Genomic DNA, 22822 nt, shown 5'->3' on the forward strand with positions numbered 1-22822 from the left:
TTTAGACACACCAGAAGAAGGCATAGGATCCTATCACAGAGCCACCATGTGGTTGCTGGAATTGAACTCAGGACCTCTGGAAGAGCAGTCAGTGCTCTTAACCACTGAGCCATCTCTCCAGCCCCCTTATCTCTGTTTTTTAAGTCTCTTGTTTTTGGAAACTTTTATTAAGAGCCACCAAAAGTGAAGCAAAAACAACAAAGTATCAACCCCACGGTTTTATTTGTAAAGAACAAAGCATGAAAAGTCATATTTAAATGTACTCCAAAACCTGAAAACCCATGTCAGTTTGTCTGGTATGTTAAAGTGCATAATGTTTCAATACTCTTCGGATTTTGTATCATGTTCAGACGAGGGAGGGGAGAAAACTCCAGTTCTGACCTACATTGTTAATAATACAAAGAAAAACAGTATAATTTAAGTGCAGAAATAGTATAACAACAAAACCAACAACAACAACGACAAAACATAGGCTATCTTCATATGTGGCTCAAGTGTAGCATGAGATTTTTTTTTCTGTTTTAGACTGATTACATTAGACTGATAACAGAAACTCCTTACTATCTGTGTCAATATTTGTTTAAAATACATACTGGATCCAACCCACAAGTAATTGGACCAAGCATGACTACTTCCTAAATAGCTAAGGATATGACAGAACTCTTTTAAAGAGGGGGAAGTTTATTTAATGAACTTTTCTTCAGTCTAATATAAATATAAATACCTCAATATGTCTTTCTGAAATCAATTTTAATCTTATCCTTGAGAGAAAGAGAGAGACAGCAGACTTGGGGGGTTATAATCATCCTTGAATTTATTCTCTTTTGCTGGGGTGTTGCTCAGGGCTTTGTGTATGTGTTAAGCACATATAACACTGAGCTCCACTCCAGCCCTTCCTTGGATTCCTTTCATCACACTGCAAAAGCAAACTTCTTTAAAAAGCTTAACAGTTCGTTTGATTATGCAAGTTTGTACATATATTTTAAAAACAAGGGACATAAGTTGGTTTTTTTTCTGTCTCCCAGTTATATCAAATGATAATGCAAAAAATAGTGACATATGAAACAAAGATTCCTAAAGACACAGATGCTTGCCAGGTGTGGTGGTGCATGCCTTTGATTGGGAGGCAGAGGCAGGTGGATGTCTGTGAGTTCAAGGACAGCCTGGTTGGCCTATAGAGTGAGTTCTAGAACAGCCTGGGCTATGTAAAAAGACTCTTTAAAAAAAACCAAAAGAGGGGTTGGGGATTTAGCTCAGTGGTAGAGCGCTTGCCTAGCAAGCGCAAGGCCCTGGGTTTGGTCCCCAGCTCCGAAAAAAAGAAAAAAGAAAAGAAGAAAAAGAAGAAGAAGAAGAAGAAGAAAAAAAAACAAAAAACAAAAAAACCAACCAAACAAACAAACAAAAAAAAACCAAAAGCAAAACCAAACATACAAAAGACACAGAGGCTTAGAGATAGTATTTACTCTATCAAAGCAGTAGAGTGCTCTGCTGTCAATCAATAAAGGTGTGTTAATACTGAAATATGTACTTCAGAATGTCCTTTCAGCATCATGAAAATGTGGACTAGCTTCTGTAAACTTCAGAGAAAACACAATTTCCTAAATGAATACTCTATTCAAAAGCCATTATTCTTAGAAGACATTTCACATTATAAAGAACTCTATTACCAATGCTGTTAAATATATACCCGGGGATCTGATGGCCTTGTCTACCTCCTATTTTAGAGATATTGACACATGTTAGACACAGGTGTGATGTACAGTCTTAATCTGTTTTTCATTACATTTATACATGTGCTTATGTCAGAAAAGGAAGTAGAAGCAAATGGTTATTATTCATACAGTGTTATAGAAGTTCACTAAAATTATTATTTTTTAAAAACCATGTTAAGTAAATCTCACAGAGCTAGAAAAAGTACAATAAATACGAACATTTAAAATGAGTTTTAGATGAAATTGAACTGTTGCAAATTTTAGGTTTCCTCTATTAAATTTTCACGCCCAGAGGGAAACAGGGTCAGGTCAGGGGTTCCTGGCAGTCTGCTTTCCAACTGACAATTTCTCCTCACATGGAAAAGCTCAGTCATTGTGAGGTATTGGGGTACCTTCCCCCTAAAGCATGGAGCTCTCTTCACGTGTGATATGCAAGTCACTGTAAGGCTACCAGAAAGGTGACATGAAGGTTAAGACTGGAGGGTTTGGTACTCAAGAAAAATTTTGGCAATTTTATTTGTGCCTGCTGAGGAGAGAACCCAGGGCTTTGTACAAGCCACACAGGCACTCTACTACTGAGCTACATCCCCAGCCACTGCACACTTAATAAAACTTAAAAAAAAGAAAGATGAGTTTTATTTTATGAGCGTTTTGCCTATATGTATGTAAGTTTACTACGCTGGGTGCCCAAGGGAGTTAGAAGAGCACATCAGATCCTCTGGACTGTAGCGACTGGTGGATGTGAGTCACCGTGTGGGTGCTGGCCACTGAACCCTCTTCTGGAAAAGCAGCCAGTGCTCTTAACTGCTGAGCCATCTCTCCTTGCCAATTTAATTTTAAAATGACTTATTTAAAGTTACTATGTAGAATATTAATTTTGGTCCCTGGTATTTGCTATAAATTTATTTGCACTAACACACACACAAAAGGAGTCGTTTTGGTTTTCATTTGCTATGAGGTGATTTTTTTTTTTTTTTTAAATAGCAGAGATGTACAACAACGTATTTGTTGTACGGTCCTTACAAAAGTCCTTACAGCTTGTGTGGTCATATGCAACTGTTTTGAGCAATCCGCTACTGCTGTGATGTATTTTTCATGTTGATTCAGTTTGTTATAGATCACATGGAAAGTCTTACTTTATCATTTGCAATAGGTAACCCCAAATTCAGTGGGAACATTTTTCTTTTTTATCACACCCTAAAGTGCTCATGATGTTTCTACATATTAAATTTATTCTGTAAGGCTAAGATTTATGACCAGTGGGAAATTTAAAGGAATGGGCTGTGGGTCGGTCAAGCAGCTCCCATGAGGCCCAGCCGTCTGAGCAGATTCTGTACCAAGGCATAAGGCTTACCTCTGAGACAATGCTTGGTGTTTTTAATCAGTTATTTCACTAGTCCATCCAAAGGATATCACGTGGAACAAGCCTTTTTTTTTTTTTTTTTTTTTTTTTTTGGTACTACTACTACTACTTTTCTTTTTTTAAGTACCAGTTTTAAACTCAAGCTGGAACACAACTCTGCCCCACTTTTACAACGATGTAATGCCTAAGAGATTAAGAGCAGTTTGCTGGGCAGGGCACTCAGATCAATCCCCTCACTCAGGAGGTGGAGGGAGGTAGATCTCTGTGAGTTCTAGATAGGTGAGCCTGGTCTACAAATGGAGTTCCAAGGCCAGCCTGGGATACACAATGGGATCCTGTTTCACTAACAACAACAAAATGAATTAACTTAGGTTTCAGTCCTCATTAAGTAGCACAGAGATAGAGTTTCATATCTGTACAGGTGACTGAAGATTCAACAGGAGAAATGATATCGGGTAATAATGTCTGGAAGGGGCTGCACCAATGACCCAACTGTGGAATACTGACTTAAAAGTCCACCACGGGAAGACAACGGTAAAACCCCGGGAAGGACGGCATCTAACTTCTGGATGTTCCCACAGTAGATCTGTCTCTAGAATAGTCTCATTCTAGTATAAACACCTTTATTTTAGGTAAGCAAACCTCTGGGTTACCCAGGTCATCTAGAGACATATTCTGAGCCCTTTCCATGGGTTTGTAAATGTATCTTCAGAGACCCTTCCTTAGTTTTTGATAAAGGGCATGAGGCACTTGATCTATTAGTCTCTTCTTCCAGTAAATAAGGAAAAACAGCACGGCTGGCAAGAGCCCAGGGCCCTGAGATTGCACACGGATCCTGAGAGGCCATGGCTCTGGTTTTCAGCTACAACAGGGAATAAAACCTGGAGCTCTGCTGAGGCAATTTTGCTACTAACAAGGTATCAGTGCTTAATTAAGAGTTCCACAACTTACTTACCAAAAAGATAAAGATTTATGTAGTTGCTAACATATTTACTTAACTTAAAAAATAAATAAGCTACCAAACTAGAAAGGTATAACTTAAAGGCTTCCTGAATTGTCTCTTGTGTCTAATTCACTCCTCAGTCTGAGGCAGTGGCTTTTAACTTCTCTGGGCCATTGCTTTACATTTCCCTGAAACACCCAGAAAGGCTAAGTTCTTTCTCACCGCTTCTGCTATTTGCATTATCATGGTCAACAAATACCTTCACAAAAGCATTCCAAATCACACTGAGACCTCCCTCCTTCTTCCACATTCCTTCCATTTCCTGAGAGGGGGATGGGGCAGACCGAGGGAGTGGCTGGGACCTAACAAAGAATGGACTGGTAGATTAACTCCAGTTACAGAGTTTAGATGGCCGAGTTAATAGAACTGAGTCACACTGTTTCTTGCAGTTGTGGCTATATGACTAATACTAAAATTCATTATCTCAAAAGTTCTGTCAAATAACAGCAATAAAAAACGCCAACAATGAAGCCTCCAGGTTAATCTTTCTAAAGTAAAGAAGTTTTAAGCCCATGCTTCTCAGGGCTTCTGTGTTTGCTTTCCAATTAGCCAAGCTCTTGGGATCTGGTATTTGTGTTCTCTCTCTCTCTCTCTCTCTCTCTCTCTCTCTCTCTCTCTCTCTCTCTCTCTCTTGTGTAGCTCTGTCTGGCCTGCAACTCAGATGCCCCTGCCCCTGCCTCCCCAGTGCTGGGATTGGAGGTGTGAGCCACCAAACCTTGCTGGGGGCCAACTAAAACTTCCCCAAAACTAGAAAAATGACTCATAATTCAAATGTATTAAATGGTTTATAACTTAAAGACCAACGAGGACTGCTGTACATTATGTAAAGCTGTATACATTCACTGCACACAGGATGGGACTCCAGGAGGGATGGCTGCTTCAGAACGAAGCATTCTGGTTCCTCTGTGAGACCTGGAGGGAAAAAGAAGCCTGCCTGGGTTGCACTATTTACACATTTACTGGCTTCTTCCTGACTAGCACCACTTTCCCCGCCCCCAACATTTTTAAGCTACTTATTTTAAGTCACAGGAATATTCAATCTAAGAAAAGTATCTTATTAGAGTAATATTTCTTAAAGATAGCATATTTACACACTTCTAACACATGAAAATACTCTATTTTATACTAAATTTCAGGTTCAAATGAACTACAACACAGCACTTTGCCTTGTCTGCAGAGTGGAGACTGTTCAATCTGGGGCTTCTAGTGCACTGCCCCCGCAGTGCGCGCTATGGTCAGACCGGTCCAGATAGGTCCCCATAACTGAGGAAGCGTCATGAGCCAGGGGTAGATGAAGAGTTTCTGTCGACTGCTTTACACATCCACTCCTTTGATTAGTGATCCTTCCAAGACTATGGTGAAATCCTGAATGGTCTGCAGAATGCGGATAAGGGAATTGACAGTCATGTGGTCTCGAAGGAGTGCATTCTCTTCATACATTCGGGTGATGGCAGGACATTCTGCTAGCAATGGAATCCACTGTGGGAGCAGGTGATCCCTACAGACCAAACAGACACAGCACCTGAGTTCTAACGGATACAGTGTAACTGGCTCCCCCTTGTGTCTTTACTTTTAATCAGCCTACTGAAACAAAACTACAATAAATTAAAAGTTCTACCAGGAGCAGCTGTGGTGGCACATACCTGTTTAGTCCAAACACTTGGGAAGCAGAGGCAGGCAGATCTCTGTGAGTTTGAGGCCAGCCTTGTCTACACAATGAGTTCTAGGCTATTCAGACCTAATAGTGAAACCCTCTCTCAACATAAAGTACAAGTTCCCCAAGAAATGTTCTCCTGGGAGAAGGCTGAAATCTTGAGTACAGCCAGAGGAAGAGCTCTCCCAGAAAGAGACTTACAACTTGTAACTTGAGACCTTGCAGGAGAGATTTGGAGCTTAGACAATGACAGGTGAGGCCACACCTTGGTGGGACTACTTTTGTTTCCTGTTGAATCCTTTCCCCCAAGTCAGTGCCCTTAGGATGACTGAGCATATATTTCTCTCTCTTCCCAATATGGCCCATTGTATACATCTCCCTTTCTGCTTCTCACTACGCTTTTTTTTTTTTTTTTTTGGTTCTTTTTTTCCGGAGCTGGGGACCGAACCCAGGGCCTTGCGCTTCCTAGGCAAGCGCTCTACCACTGAGCTAAATCCCCAGCCCCTTCACTACGCTTTTTAAACTTTAAATTCTCTTTATGTTTGTGTGCTTGTGTTGGTGTGTGCCATATGCATACTGTGCGTATGGAGGTCAGTAGTGGGGCCTCACCCCACAGAGCTAGAGTAACTGGGTTATTTGCTGCATAATATGGCTAATGGGAACTGAACTTGGGTTTTCTGGAAGCGGTGAGTGCTGTTAACTGCTGATCCATCTCTACAGCTCCTGCTTTTCACTATTAATTAGGCTTTTCTACTTGGCTTAACCAGGACAGATGCCTTAACCTGGCTTGTTCTGGCATAAGCTATGATCCAGAGGTTAGGCAAAAACAATGCACAATGTACACACACTAATATTTTCAATTGGGAGGGTAGGATCGTGCACAGTCCAGCCTCATTCTGTGTTAATGTTAGCACAGTCAGTGGGTTTATGTAAAAGGGAGTACTGGACAGTGCACCCTGTATTCCACCAACCGGACTGCCTGGGAGTCAGAGAGCCTAGTGGTAGGCTTGTACATAGAACACACTTGCACTGTGTAGGCTCTGATTCTTCAGAGACCCTGCAGCTGTCTGTCTCTCTCACCTGCCTGTTCTCCTTGCTGCCTTTTCTGCCTGTCCACTATTAGGTCTCACTCAGTACCTGTAGCTCCTCCCAGTACTTCTCACCTCCACCCTAACCCTCTTCCTCCCAGGGGTGGGCTTCCCTTCCCTCTCCACTGATTACTTATGACTCATCCATTTTTGACTAAGCAGGTCTTTTGGCTCAGGTCTCTTGGTCAGTGTCTCTGCTCTGTTTTTCTCCCTCCCACTTCTCTCCTCTTCTATGCCAAGTTCTTCCTTCTGCTTGCTTTCTCCCTTGTCTCTATAATAAGAATCATACTTTAGGAGAGTAATGTCCTCCTCCTCCTCCTCTTCCTCCTCCTCCTCTTCTTCCTCCTCCTCTTCTTCCTCCTCCTCTTCTTCCTCCTCCTCCTCTTCCTCCTTCTCCTCTTCCTCCTCTTCCTCTTCCTCCTCCTCTTCTTCTTCCTCTTCCTCCTCCTCCTCCTCCTCTTTTTTCATTCAGTTAACTACTTGACAGGTTAACTCAGTACCTATCAACTCCTCCTGAGTAAGTGCTGGCTAGGCAAGCATTTTCTGTTGAGCAATTCATCCCCTGCCTCTTTTCATTTGTTTAGTTTTTTTTTTTTTGTTTTGTTTTTGAAAATCAGGTCTCCTTATTTAGTTTATTCTGCCATCAAATTTACCCAAAGTGATGAGGGTGGTGAGTGAATGAATTAGACCAGAGTTTTATGGCTTCAAAGTTAAATAGCAGTTAATTTCCTTTAATTTTTGTATATTACAATTATTATAAATATTTTTGGTGGTACTAGGGGTAGAACCTCATGCTCTGAGGCACTCCGGACAAGTACTCGACCACTGATTTACCCTAAGCTTTTTAACTTAAAAAACAAACAAAGCAAACCAGTGCTAGCAAGATGGATCCGTTGGGTAAAGCTGCTTGCTGCCAAGTCTGATGACTTGAGCTTGAACCCTAGCAACTATACTGATCCATACAGATGCCCGGGCATGCCTCCCACCTCCCACACCCACACTAAATAGATAATCAATAAATGCAATTAATATCATTTTTAAAAAAGTCAGACACAGCCAGGTGGTAGCAGCACATGCTTTTACTCCCAGCACTCGGGAGGCAGAGACAGGAGAATTTCTGAGTTCAAGGGCAGCCTGGTGAACTGAGAGAGTTCCTGAGAGAGTTCCAGGACAGCCAATGATACAGAGAAACCCTGTCTTGAAAAAACAAAACCAAACCAAAACAGACACAGTCTTTCTCCTTTCCCAGATATAAACTTACAATTTCCTAGGAATCTTGCTAGAAGCCCTATTTAAAGGGAAAAGACAGGCCCTAAATTCCTTGTGTAAACCCTAGTTGCTCTTGATTTTACTTATCAGATTATAATTCCATTCAAGGCATCTCTAGAGCCATCCTAAAATCTAAACTTTATCAAAAGACAAAGAAAAACATTTCTTAGAACCTTTTTGAAATGGACCTTGAGACCCACTGCTTACCCTAAGAGCATTATTTGTAGCTTTTCCTGGAGAAGCCCAAAGCCCACGCCCATTCTGAGTGCACCTTACTTTCTACCATGCTCCCTCGTGGAGCTGTACTCACAGGCAGGTATATCTCACTTAAGTGCATCTCTTTATTTTTGATTAAGGTCTAATTTATTTTGTTATTCTTCCCCATACTTCCCTTCTTTCCCTGCTCTTTCTCCAAGTGCTGTGGACTGAATTTAGGTCCTTGTGTGTATTGGTTAAGGGCTCTAAACTAAGCCACATCTCCAGTCTGTTTTTCAGTATTTTGGGACAGTGTCTCACTAAATTCCCTAGTCTGGTCTTAAACTTGCTCTGTAGCCAAAGGAAGCCCTAATGGGGACTTGTCTGTCTTTGCCTCCTACAGAGCTGGGATTGCAGACCATAAGGAATCGCTGTTTTATTACTATATGATTGTGGGATAATTTGATGATTTAGGACTCAATCTATTCCCTATTTTCTCACTTATAAAATAGGTATTTGAGGGCTGGAGAGACGGATCAGTGTTTCATAGCACTTACTGCTTTTGCAGATCTGGGTTCACTTTTCCAGGACCCACTCTCTTTTGGTCTCTGCAGGCACCTGGCACTTAGCACATACACACATCCATGGAAAAACATTTATTTGTTTGTTTTTGACTTTGAGAGACAGGGTTTCTCTTTGTAGCCCTGGCTGTCCTGGAACTCAGTTTTGTAGACCAGGTTGGTCTTGAACTGATGATTTGCATTTCTCTGGGATTAGTGCTGGGATTAATAATGTGAGCCACCACTCCAGGTAGGGCAAAACATTTACACACAAAATAAAAACACAGAAATCTATTTTAAACATGGGTAAATCAGGGGCTGGAGAGATGGCTCAGTGGTTAAGAGCACTGACTGCTCTTCCAGAGATCCTAAGTTCAATTCCCAGCAACAACATGGTGGCTCACAACCATCTACAATGGGATCTGATACCCTCTTCTGGTGTGCCTGAATACACTGACACTGTACTCATGTAAATAAAATAAGTCTTTTTAAAAAGTGAGTAAACCAGTTGCTATTGTAACAGAAAGGTACTAAGAAAACAGTGGTCTCATAATAAAAGTCAAAATGAAGAAACCCAGGAGAAAAGGGCATAACCTGGTCTAACCTGTTCTAGACTCATGCTCCCCATGTAACAAAGATAAGGAAAGCCTAACTTTCGCATTGTACCTTGTTCCCAGGCAAACGAGAATCTGGAATTTGCCGTCCTTTCCAATGTTCCTGGGTGCAGTATTGACAGCATTCACATAGTGGCAGAAGGTTTTGCATGATGGTTTCTGAATGAGCATATCATCTTCATTGTCTAAAATCTGGTCAGTGGACTCAAAATAAGCCACTGCTTTCTCTGAAGAAGAAAAGAATTACACCACAGTACAACAGTTATTTACAGAAATGCCAAAGCTTTATATGCAGTAAAAATCATTGTCTAATTTATTCTGGAAACTCTACTGAGGCCAGGCATCACAGCCAGCCCTCTAACCCAAATCATTACCTTTTCACTCATTTCAGAACAAATTACCAAGATCTGAACAGTGTGCTTCCTGCTGTGAGGAGTAAAGGCAGGTGCCACCACAGCCTGGGAGGAATTTATATTCTAATCAAGAACACAGTACAGAAGGCTGGAAAGTTTGTTCTTTTTAAATACTTTCAGAGGAATGAAAAGGAAGAAAGGAAGGAAAGGAGATTATCTTAAAGGGTAGACCCTTCCAGGAATCAGAACATCACGACCATCTGACCGTGAAGGCGGTGCCCGCTTCTAGGATGGCTGCCTTAACTAAGATTATCAAATAGACCTAAATGGACATTATGGAGTCAATTTGAGGAGAAAGACATAGTATATAGACATCAGAGCCAGGAGCAGTAAATTTCTAAGGTTTTTAGAAAAGAGGAAAATCACTCTTAGGTACACTGGCAACTTTCCTTCCTTTGCTAGAGAGCTCTGTTCTGAGTTCACGTTGGCCCAATTTACAAACACAAAATGATTCACCAGACCTTTAAGAAACTGGGAGTTCTAGAAGTCTATATACCTAAAGACAAAAACAAACAAACAAACAACAAACCCCAAAACAAAAAACCAACCAAAAACAAACAAAAAAAGTTATAAAACTTAGCATGCTTTTTTAAAGACTTATTTTGACCAAAACAATATCTTTATTTTATGTGTATGACAGTTTTGCCTCCCTGTATGTCTGTCGGTGACTATGGGAGAACAGTGTCTTCAGATGCCAGCACAGCACATCAGATTCCCTAGGAGAGTTAAAGACAGTTGTGCGCCACCATGTGGCTTCTGGGAACTGAATGCAGGTCCTCTGGAAAAGAAGCATGTGTTTTTTTGTTTTTTTTGTTTTTTTTTTTCCTCTTTATACTTTTATTGCTTTCTCCATATAGTGCTTGATTTTACATGGTGGTGAGAAATGATGACCATGACATAAACTGAACAATATTAGCAACGAAGTGGCCATGAGCCTATGGGCCTAAAGGAATCTACCATATCCCCTATCTTCACATCTTCTTCTTCTATTAGATATATTTCTTTACTTACATTTCAAATGTTATTCCCTTTCCCTGTTTCCTGTCCATAAGCCCCCAACCCCTCCTCCTGACCCATATGGGTGTTCCCCCATCCATCCCCATTACTGCCCCCTCCATTCCCCTGCACTGGGGGTCCAACCTTGGCAGGACCAAGGGCTTCCCCTTCTACCAGTGCCTCAGCATGTGTTCTTAACTAATGTGCCATTACTCCAGACCCCTATTTTATTTTAAACACTTATTGTGTGTGTGTGTGTGTGTGTGTGTGTGTGTGTGTGTGTGTGTGTGTGTGTGTAGCAACTTGTGGGGAGTCAGTTCTCTCCTTCTACCTTATAGGTACCTGTGATCAAACTCAGTATTTTTTGAGCCCTCAGCAGTCCAAAACATACTAGGTTATTATTAACATTCTCTCTGTTCCTCCCTCCCCCCCCCCCCCTCTCTCTCTCTCTCTCTCTCTCTCTCGCCCTCCCTCCCTTCTACTCCCTCTCTCTCTCTCACCTCCCTTTCTCCCTGCCGCCTCCCCCACCTCCTCCCTGGCCCTGGCCGTCCTGGAACTCTTTAGACCAAGCTGGCTTCAAACTGAGCCACCTGCTTCTGCCTCCTGTGTGCTGCCACTGCTGTATGACTTATTACCGTTTTTAAAATTTTCACTCAAAATTTTGGCTTCCTGAGTTTTTTTTAAGAAACAATTCAGCGGCTTTATAATAACATGCATCTATTAATTTACCTACGAAGTCCCAGATGAAGACATTCTTGTGAAAGATGCGGGCAGATTTGAACCCATGATGGAAAACTTGTTCCAGGGCAGCAACCAGGCCATTTTCTCCGCACAGCAGCACTGTGAGGCTTCCTCTCTGTAAAGCATAGCGTTAACACGGTGACAAGGGAGTCTGATGTTTCTATGCTTAAAACAAAACACAACAACAACAACAGACCACCAGATGGGCTGAAGAGACGGCTCAGACGGCTCCTGGCTGTTCTTCCAGAGAACCTGGCTCGGCTGGCAGTACAAACTATGGCTCACAACCCTCAGACGCAGTTCCAGGGGATCCAATGCCCTCTTCTACCTTTCCAGGCACTAGGCACACAAGTGGTGCACAAACATACAGGCAGGCGAGACATTCAAACATAAAGTAATCCAACCCCCGCCCCACTGCCAGCCAAATAACAACCACACTAGAGAATCAAAGAGCTGAGGGTAGCTGAACAGATCATATTTCTGTACCCATTAGAAAGCTTACAAATGAGCCCAGTGGTGGTGGTGCACATCCTTAACCCAGCACTCAGGGGCAGAGGCAGGTAGATCTCTTGAGTTTGAGGAAGTTCCAGGACAGCCAAGGGAGGCTACATAGAAAAACCCTGGTTTTTGTTTTATTGGGGGGGGGGGGCGAAGTCCCACCATGGTTTTATTGCCCACAATACCTCTTTTTCAGGTTTGTGAAAATGCTTCACAATATTGTTCACAGCTTCTCCAATTCCTTCTTGGATCTGTCCAGCATTGGGCTCTGCAAAATAATTAACAGTGTCTACATACTGGTGAAACATAAGCCAACTTATGATGTTGGGATGTTCAACTGTAAGTCTCTGCAGGAAACACTTCATCCAAGTAAGTTATCTTTTCCAGAGATTTCATGGAGTTTGCCACGGGACAAACCAGTCAAGCCCAAGACTTGTAATGCACTGGAAAAGAATTCACGAGATCCTGACACAGAACTCCCAGCCACACTACCTGGGAGCTACAACCCAAGCCCTGTGTCTAATTTTCTCTAGTTTTTCTCAACTGAAATAGAAAAACAAAAAGAAAAAAACAAAAACAAAAACAAAAACAAAAACAAAGAAAAAAAAACCCACTCCTCACTGGGAAAACAGAACAAGATGTTTGGTGCAATGACTCGGCAGGTGCCAACACCCTGGATTAGAGGGGGAAGTGGGAAGACTCTCTTTATCACTACTTGGAGGTTCCTGGCCAAGATTCTTGGTGGGTGTTTGCTAAGACATCTGATCTGAGGCTCTCAAGGACCTGTGTGATTAAAGGAAAGAGGCCAGACAGATACAGAAGTCAGGCCTCCTTCCCTTCCAGGCACCTTCCTGTCACTTTCGTTGCTCCATTCCTGCAGTGACCACTTGTTCATCATTGCCTCTTTCTACAGAGCTTGGTGGGCTGCCTGCCTGCATGGGACCTGAACCATGGTCCCAGTTGGTAGAACTGTTTGGGAAGGATTAGGAGGTGTGGCCTTGTTGAAGCAGGTATGTCACTGGGAGGGATTTGAGGTAACAAAAGCCTACTCTATTCCTAGTTACAGCCCACCTCTGCCTCAGGATCGTGGTTCAAGGTATAAGCTTTCATCTTTTGCTTCAATGCTATGCCTGCCTGCCTGCTGCTATGCTTCCTGCTAGATGGTCATGACCTTACCCTCTGAAACTATCAATCCCATATTAAACACTTTCTTTTAGAACTGCCTTTGGTCATAGTGTTTTAATCACAGCAACAGAAAAGTAACTTAATACAAAGCCACCTTGCCTACCACATATTAAGACCAGCAAATTTATTTTTAGGGTCTTCTGTAGTCCCAGCTGGCATCAAACTCACTATGAATTTGAGGATGGCCTGGTACTTCTGATCCAGGCACTTTAAACAGGAAAATTATGAACATGAACCACCATGCCTGGATTATGTGGTATTGACAGTTGAATGGAGAACTTCCTTCTTGCCAGATAAGCCTGCTAACAAGAGAGGTACTACCTCGATGTAATGGTTTGGACTAGGATGGTCTCCATAGGCTCATATATATGAATGTCTGGTTCTTACCAGGGGCGGACTGTTTATGAAGACTAGGAGGTACAGCATTGTTGGAGAAGGAAGTTATGCCACTCAAGATGGGTTTTGAGGTTTCAAAGATTGATTTATTTATGTATGGATGTTCTGTTGCATGTACACCTGTATTCAGAGGAGGCCATCAGATCCTACGGGACTATAATTATAGATAGTTCTGAGCAACTATGTAGGTGCTGGGAATTGAACTTAGGACCTCTGGTAAAATAGCCAGTGTTCTCAACCACTGAGCCGTTTCTCCAGTCCCAAGGGCTTTGAGGTTTCAAAAGCCCATGCCAGGCCCAGTTTCTTTCTGTCTCCTCTTTATGGGTGAGATTTGAGCTCTCAGTTGCTACCCCAGTGCCATGCCTATCAGCCTGCCACTATGATAGTCATGAACTAACCCTCTCAAACTGTAAGCAAGGCTCTAATTAAATGCTTTTTCTTTTGTTTTTCCCACAGGGTTTCTCTGTGTAGTCTTGGCTGCCCTGGAACTTGCTCTGTAGACCAGGCTGGCCTCAAGCTTAGAGATCCTCTTGCTTTTGCCTCCTGAATGCTGGGATTAAATGTATGAGCCACCACTGCCTGGCTTAAATGCTTTTTCTTTTTTTCTTTCTTTTTTATTTTATTTATTTTATGTATGAGTATACCGTATCCGTCTTCACACACACCGGAAGAGGGCATGGGATCCCATTACAGATGGTTGTGAGCCACCATGTGGTTGCTGGGAATTGAACTCAGGACCTCTGGAAGTGCAGTCAGTGCTCTTAACTGCTGAGCCATCTCTCCAACCCCTTAAATGCTTTTTCTATAATTGCTTAGGTCATGGTATTTTGTCATGGTAATAGAGCAAAGCAATTACTAAGACAAGCCCCAACCCAAGAATAGTTCTAAAATAAAAAAAGGTAAACAAATTTACCTAGAGTCAGAAGTAGAAACAGTTAATAAAAGGAAAATGGGGTGTGTGGGGGCTGGGTGTGGTAGTGCACGACCTTAATGCTAGAGCTTGGAAGGCAGAGGAAATGGTAGACAGATCTTCGTGAGTTCAAGGACAGCCTGGTCTACACAGTGAGTTCCAGTCTACTTGGGTACAGTGAGATCCTGGCTCAAAGCAGAGCAGAGCAGAGCAGAGCAGAGCAAAGCAAAAATAAAACAAGACCCAAACAAAATGGCTCATGTATGTGCACCTTGCAACTACCTGTGACTCCAGTTGCAGGGGATTCAATACCCTCTTCTGGCCTCCAAGGACACCCCATACACATACATACACATCAAATCAAATATTTAAAAGGAAAAGGAAGTGTTCAGTAGAACACATGCTTAGCACACACAGCTATCCTTTCATAGAGATTATCATGGTGATATGATAGGCCAGGAATGGTAGCATGCACCTTTAGTCCTAGCACTTCAGAGGCAGAAGCAGATGGGTATCTGTAAGTTTAAGGCCAGCCTGGTCTACATAGTGAATGCCAGGCCAGTCAGCCATAGTGAGACACAATCTCAAGAATAAAAGATGGAATGAAAGAACGTGAGTGAGTGTGTGTGTGTGTGTGTGTGTGTGTGTGTGTGTGTGTGTGTGTGTGCGTGCGCGTGCGCGCCCGTGTGCACACGTGCTCTCTCATGTACATCGTGCACATGATACTGGTTTTCTCGAGACAGCGTCTCTTATTGATCTCAGAGCTCACCTATTTACTGGCTAGGCTGGGTAGTGAGCTTTAAGAAACCCTCTGACTCTGAAGTTAGGCTTGTACATGGGTACTAGAGATCTAACCTCAAGTCCGAGGCTGTGCAGCAAGTACCTTCCCACTGAGCCATCTTTCTAATCTTCTTTCTCTCCCTCTGTTATTTTTCTTTCTTTCTTTTAAAAGATTTATTTATTTATATGAGCACTCTGTCACTGTCTTCAGACGCACCAGAAAAGGGCATCAGATCCCATTACAGATGGTTGTGAGCCACCATGTAGTTGCTGGGAATTGAACTCAGGACCTCTAGAAGAGCAGCCAGTGCTCTTAACCGCTGAGCCATCTCTCCAGTCCAAATCTTGCTTTTTAAAATTTATTTTTTAATCTATCTATCTATCTATCTATCTATCTATCTATCTATCTATCTATCTATCTATCTATCTATCTGTATCTTTGGAGTCAGGTAGTTACATACATATGAGTACATTTGCCTGCAGAGGCCAGAGGTGTGATCTATCTAGCCTGGAGTTACAGGTGGTTGTGAACTGCCTGAGGTAGGTATAAAAAATGGAACTATGTGTTCTTCACTGTTGAGCCATCTTCCTAGCCAGGGTCTTTCATTGAACCTGGAGCTCATTAATGTGGCTCGGCTGGCTGGTCAATGAGTTCTATATACACTCCTGTCCCCATACTTTCCAGTACTGGTTTATAGATGCAGGCCTGAAGCCTTTCTCATAGATACTGGGAATCAAAACCAGATCCTTTTCTTTGGGAAGAAAAGCACTTCACCTTCTGAGTCATTTCCCTGGCCCCTTCTTTTTAATCTCTTCACCATAACTCATTAACCCATCAGTTTTCTGGAAAATGGGCCACAGAGTCTGCAAATCTGAGGCACATGGCAATCAACTCACTGGCAGGCTTTCCTGTTAGTGAGGTAATACTCAGTCTCCTGGTTGTCGTGGGAGATTTCTGCTGTGGTGGAGTCCGACACTGCTTTCCCAGGTCTTCATCTGAAGCTGATGTCATCAATTCTCCAATAAGAATTCTCTCCAGGCTGCCATCATCGACACCTTTCCCCAGCCACCGCCCACAAGGGAATCTGGTAGGGTGGGAAGAAAATAATTTGATCTAAAATCGTTCAAACCTACTTTTGTTGTTGTTGTGAACTTAACTTGTGGTCTCCAGAGATCCCAGATCTCTATATTTCTAAAAACTAAGATTTTGTTTTGTTTTCACTTTGAGACAGGGTCTTACTCTATTGCTAAGGCTGTTCTAGAATTTATTATATGGAGGTTAACAGGCTGGTCTTTAACTCTAGGCAATCTTCCACCTTAGTTTATGGAGTTTTTGGGATTACAGTTTATGGAGTTATGTATAAGTGACATGATGCCTGGCTTCCAACAGTTTTAAGTAAAAGTTTAAAAATGGCATTGGGGTTGAAGTTCATTGTGCTAATGCCTGAAGATTGTTTATTTAATCACGCACAAAAAAACAATCTCAAAATCATAGAAAAGTAGACTGCATCTAGGTGAGGCAATATATGTCCTTAATTTTAGCCCTTGGGAGGTGGAGGAAGGTAGAGCTCTGTGAATTCTAAGCCAGCTTGGTCTACACCAATGCTACATAGACATCATACTTAGACATATTCTTAACTAAAAAAATTATTATCTTATGTGTGTGAGTGTTTGTCTGTATGTGTGTCTGTGTGCAATGTGTATGTCTGTACCCCTAGAGAGCACAGGACCTCTGGTACTTGTAAGCTGCTATGTGCTTGCTGGGAACTAAAAACATCAAGTTCCCTTAACCACTGAGCTTGTGTGCAGACACATACAGATGCACGTGAGTACCCTTGGAGGTCAGCAGAAGGCACTGCATCCTCTGGAGCTGGAGTTACAGGGGGTTGTGATCTACCTGAGGTGGATGCTGAGATCTGGACCTAGGTCACCTATCATTTTTGCAATCATAATCATCATCATCATCACCACCACCATCATCATCATCATCATCGCCATAAAGCCCTGCAACTTGCTTTGTAGACTGGGCTGGCCTCAAAGTCATAGAGATCTGCCTCTTTCTGCCTCTTGGTGCTGGGGTTTAAGGTGTGTACTCAACCACACCTGGTCAATTTTATGTCCTAAAAATACAATAAAATAATACAACCCCTACACTTCCCCCCACAAAAAAAGGGGAAAAAGATTTAGGAAGAAAATTAAATTTTTTTGTTATCTAAAGAGCTTTGAAGCAAAGAATTCTGCTAAGCCCATTTACTCACCTGTATGTGTGTCCTGTGATTTCATTTCTGACCATGACACAATCCACTAGCCATTTAGCTAGCAGTCCAGAGTTATCATGGCCAATCTGAACTGTAGTGAGCTTCCCCAGGTTCTGGCACTGTGTGAGACAGGACCACAAATTACTCTGTGCACAGTTCTTTCCTCCCCCGTCGGCTTTAGCAGTGGACCATGGGTCCGTCTAATACTTAGAGGCTTACCCTGTCCAATATACTAAGTTGATTACCACAATCTCTATGTAGTCCTTGCTCTCAGGGAACCTTCATTCAGCAAGACAGGAGACGGACACTGACTGAAAATGAGGTGGAGTGTATGAGGTGTTGCACTGGAAATGTACGTATGTGAAGAATGCTGGAGAAGAACATGTACTCTACTTGGGAAATCCAGTAACAGAATCACTAAGTATTGTGCTTTAACTGAAGGGGGGAAAGGATTCCAATAAGTATGAAAGGGTCTTTTTTTTTTGTTGTTCTTTTTTTCGGAGCTGGGGACCGAACCCAGGGCCTTGCGCTTCCTAGGTAAGCGCTCTACCACTGAGCTAAATCCCCAGCTCCGAAAGGGTCTTTTTGTAAAGCTCATCTACAAGGGATATATTCTAAGGCTCCCAGTATGAGCATGAACCTGCCCTAATACCAGGCCTGCACGTACTGTCTTTCTCCTATATGCTTTGCCAGGTTTTATGGTCTGGATCCTTCTCTGTAACACGACTTCTGTGCTGTGGGGCCACTGGTAAAATAAAGGTTAAACACAAGCAACTGCCATACCTAAACAGTTAATCTGATAACCTAAACGTTTACTAAGTAACTAACGGGAGGGTGGCACACACAGCACAGACATGCTAGACAAACACAGAACTCATGGCTGACCCAGGAACAGCACAGATTTTACCCTGCTATTCATAATGGTACACAATTTAAAAAAAAAACATGTAAGTTGTGGACTGAAGTGCTGTTCAGTGACAGAATGCCTGCTGATCATGTATGAGACCCTGGGTTTGTTCCTTGGTACAAAAACTAAGAATGTGTAAATAACTCCCACCTTCAAAAGTTTTAATTTTGTTCAGTTTTTGAGACAGTTTCACTATGTGGACCAGGATGGCTTTGAACTTGCAGCAATTCTTCTGCTTCTAGCTTAAGACTATAGGCATGTGCCACTATGCCTGGATTGTGTGTGTGTGTGTGTGTGTGTGTGTGTGTGTGTGTGTGTGTGTGTTGATACATGAACTCATGTAACCTGGGCTAGCCTCTAACTTTTTATGTAGCTGAGGGTGGCTCTGAACTTCTGATCTTCCTGTCTCTGCTTCTCAAGTGCCAAGGTTATAGGAATACACCACCATCCTTAGCTTCTATGAAGTTTTTAAAGATCTATTTATTTATTATATATAAGTACACTGTAGCTGTCTTCAGACACACCAGAAGAGGGCATCAGATCTCATTATAGATGGTTGTGAGCCACCATGTGGTTGCTGGAAAATGAACTTTTGGAAGAGCAGTCTTAACCACTAAGCCATCTCTCTAGCCAGATTCTTTTAAAGATACACACACACACACACACACACACACACACACACACACACACACACAGTAGCTTTCTTCAGACACACTTCAGACACATCAGATCCCATTACAGATGGTTGTGAGCCACTATGTGGTTGCTGGGATTTGAACTCAGGACCTCTGGAAGAGCAGTCAGTGCTCTTAACCGCTGAGCCATCTCTCCAGCCTGACCAGACCAGCACCCACATTTTTTAAAAAAAGAATTCTCCACTTAGTATTTTTGGATCACAGTTAATATCAGGTACCAAAACTGTAGAAACTGAAATTACGAATAAACTGTGATTATCAATGTTCTTGCTGGCCCTTTGTGGACAAGTACAAGACAAAGCAATGGTGATAGGAACTGCAAAAATGGATGCTAATTAACTCCTGACTTAAAAAAAAATCGGATAATGAGATGATTTGATTTACTATATGCTGGGCTGAAAGATCAGAGTTGTAAGTTTTAAAAGCATTTGCTATCTTTGTGTATCAGTGAAAGGTATCATGTGACCTCCTGAGGGAGGATGCCAAAGTGGGGGTGGGGTGGAACTAAGAATGTAGCTTTTGTTCCATAATTGGTGGGCCAAGAAAAGCTAAGACTTTAACTTTTATATACAGATAGATGTGAGTTTGCCACAAATAGAAAGCCAAAGACAGCCTTAGGAGCACAGTGAGTCCATTGTGGGAGCACTGTGATTCCGAGTGAAAGTGGCTGATCTTACACCCCAGAGAACAGGAATGAGAACAGAACACTCTACTACTGCTTCTCTCTCATCTGTTTTACTTCTGACATATCAGGACAAACCTGAATATGGGTTCAAACATATGAGAATATTCTACTAGATGAGACCAGAAAATAAAAAGCTATCTTCACAGGGGCCAGGCATGGTGGCAGACACCTTTAATCCCAGCCCTGGGGAGGCAGAGGCAGGCTGACCTTGAATTAAAGGAAAGCCTGGCCTATACAATCCAGGACAGCCAGGGCTATACAGAGCAACCCTATCTTGAAAAACCAAAAAATCAAAAATATTCTATAATGCCACTGGGATTCAGGAGCCATACGCAAGGATGTCGCTCTCTGGTCCTAAGGACCACTTGCAGATAGCATTTTGTTAACATTCTCTGTCGTGTCCTGTGTCAGGTACTGGGAATCAAGGAATAGGACCTGGGGAAGCCTACTATGAGTAGGAAAACAGGGCTTAACAATAAAAATCTAAAGCGACTCGTGTAACCTGCTTTAGACAACTGTAAGTGTACAATAACAAAGCAATCCTGTATATCTGCATGTTCCTTTCATTTGTTTAAAGAAGAATGAAAGGCAAACCAGAAATCTCCTGTAGAACAGGAACAGGTGCTAGGCAACCTACCTCAAAAGTCATCTCAAGCAAGTTCTTTGGAATCTGCATCACTCCGGTGTCTCCCAGCTCTCCCGAAACACAGATCCACGGGTTCGAGGTAATGATTGCATTGCTCAGCTTTTTAATTGGAATGATCACTGATCTATAAGGAATCACTGAAAGGAAACACATAAGTGAATTTAAAAATCCCAGAACTAGATGCTTTTAAGATTTTTAAAGATTGATTTATTTATTTTATATATAAGTCTACTGTAGCTGTCTTCAGACACACCAGAAGAGGACACTATATTCCATTACAGATGGTTGTGAGCCGCCATGTGATACTGGGGTTTGAACTCAGGACCTCTGGAAGAGTAGTCAGTGCTCTTAACTACTGAGCCATCTCTCCGGCCCCTGCTTTTAAGATTTACATTGCTTATTTATTTTTATGTGCATGGATGTTTTGCTGTATATATGTATGTATATACAACTCATCTGTGTCTAGTGACCTCAGAGGTCAAAGAATAGAGTCAGATCCCCTGGAACTGGAATTGCAGAACTGGAGATATGAGCTACTACATGAGTACTGGGAACTGAACCCAGATCCTCAGCAAGAACAAGTGTTCTTAGCAAATGAACCATCTCTCTAGCCCCTAATAATTGGCTTTTTAGGATCATTTTAAAAAAATATTGATTTATTTTATATATGTGAGTACACCGTCGCTGTCTTCAGACACACCAGAAGAGGGTATCGGATCCCATTACAGATGGTTGTGAACCACCATGTGGTTGCTGGGAATTGAACTCAGGACCCCTAGAAGAACAGTCAGTGCTCTTAACCACTGAGCCATCTCTCCAGCCTCTGTTTGTCTTTAAGACTGGGTTTTTCTGTATAGCCCTAGGTGTCCTGAACTTGTTCTGTAGACCAGAGTGGCCTTGAACTCACAGAGATCTGCCTGACTCTGCTTCCCGAGTGTTGGAATTAAAGGCATGTGCCACCACCACCATCACTGCTCAGCCAATTTTTTTTTTTTTTTGATTCTTTTTTTTGGAGCTGGGGACCGAACCCAGGGCCTTGCGCTTCCTAGGCAAGCGCTCTACCGCTGAGCTAAATCCCCAACCCCGCTCAGCCAATTTTTAAGATGTAGTCATGAAGGCTAGAGAGGTGGCTCAGTGGTTTAAGGTACTTGTCGCCATGGTTGACAACCTGAGTTCAATCCCTAGAACCCATGTGGTAGAAGCGGAGAGAACCAATTCCTACAGAATGCTAGGATTAGGTTACTGTGGTAACTCAGATACATGAGGAATCTGGGACAGCTAGATGTGCAGAGCCTATATAAAGCCGAAAGGCTCACCACTAGATGTTAGCATTCTGTCATGGATCTTGGCTCAAATGTGAAAGCACAAAAAAAATTAGGAATTTACAGCAGAAACCATGTAAGAACACCGCTGATTGTTGGGTCACTCACAGGTTGATACTTAGCTACCTTTCTTATACCAGGACCACCTGTGTAGGGAATGGTGCCTCTAACAGTGGGCTGGAGCCTCCTATATCAATTAACAGTCAAGAAAGATAAAAGAGAGAGAGAGAGAGAGAGAGAGAGAGAGAGAGAGAGAGAGAGAGAGAGAGAGAGAGAGAGAGAGAGAAAAAAAGACCTTACAGACATGCCTACAGGCTCATATGATCTGGGTAACTCCTTACCTGAGACTCCCTTCTTAGGCTATGAAAAGTGTCAGGTAACTGGAGTACTCACCTCTTGGTGGACAAGTCCAGGTCAGCATTCCTCTGAGGTTTTTGCTTCAAGCATTTACCTGTGTGAGTTTCTAGCCCTGACCTCTAAGCTGGAACAAACTGTCCTCTGGCTGCTTTTGGTCATGGTGAGTGTCACAGCAGCAGAGAGGAAACTAGGACACCAGAATATTTCTCTATAGATTCCAATGCCTCAAACTGAAAGTTTCTCAGAAAGAAGAAACCTAAAGGTACAAGAATGTTTTTGGAGGTTCTTAGGCATCTTATTTATTACTGTGAAATGTGATGTGCCTGTGACAGTGTTTGCATATGTCATAGCTCATGCGCAGGTGACAGTACAATTCTTAGAACTGGTTTTCTTTCCACCTTTCCATGGGTTCCAGACATGGAATTCAAGTCACTTGGATTGTGTAGAAAGTGCCTTTTTGTGCTGAGACATCTTGCTAGTCCTTTTTCATTTGCTTTTGTTTTGAGCCTTGATTCATACATCTCATGCTGGCCTTGACAATAGCTGAGGATGATCATGTTTTTAGCCATCTAAGT

The 22822-nt window shown here is 42.4% G+C and overlaps 1 protein-coding gene across 6 annotated transcripts in view; it reads right to left on the minus strand.

Moving 5' to 3' along the window:
- Positions 1-203: 203 nt before the first annotated feature.
- The window catches only part of Dennd5b (DENN domain containing 5B), a 132974-nt gene continuing 110355 nt past the window's right edge, over positions 204-22822 (minus strand). For all 6 annotated transcript variants that reach the window (XM_039108925.2, XM_039108923.2, XM_039108922.2 and 3 more), the window contains 7 exons: positions 20560-20705; positions 17636-17754; positions 16275-16462; positions 12292-12374; positions 11597-11723; positions 9511-9685; positions 204-5576 (listed from right to left, as the gene is read on the minus strand). In XM_039108925.2, the coding sequence (XP_038964853.1) occupies positions 5393-5576; positions 9511-9685; positions 11597-11723; positions 12292-12374; positions 16275-16462; positions 17636-17754; positions 20560-20705 (1022 nt within the window). In that variant the 3' untranslated portion in view covers positions 204-5392. The remainder of the gene's footprint in view (positions 5577-9510; positions 9686-11596; positions 11724-12291; positions 12375-16274; positions 16463-17635; positions 17755-20559; positions 20706-22822) is intronic.

Source organism: Rattus norvegicus, chromosome 4 (genome assembly GCF_036323735.1).
Source record: "Rattus norvegicus strain BN/NHsdMcwi chromosome 4, GRCr8, whole genome shotgun sequence".
Taxonomy (NCBI): Eukaryota; Metazoa; Chordata; class Mammalia; order Rodentia; family Muridae; genus Rattus; species Rattus norvegicus.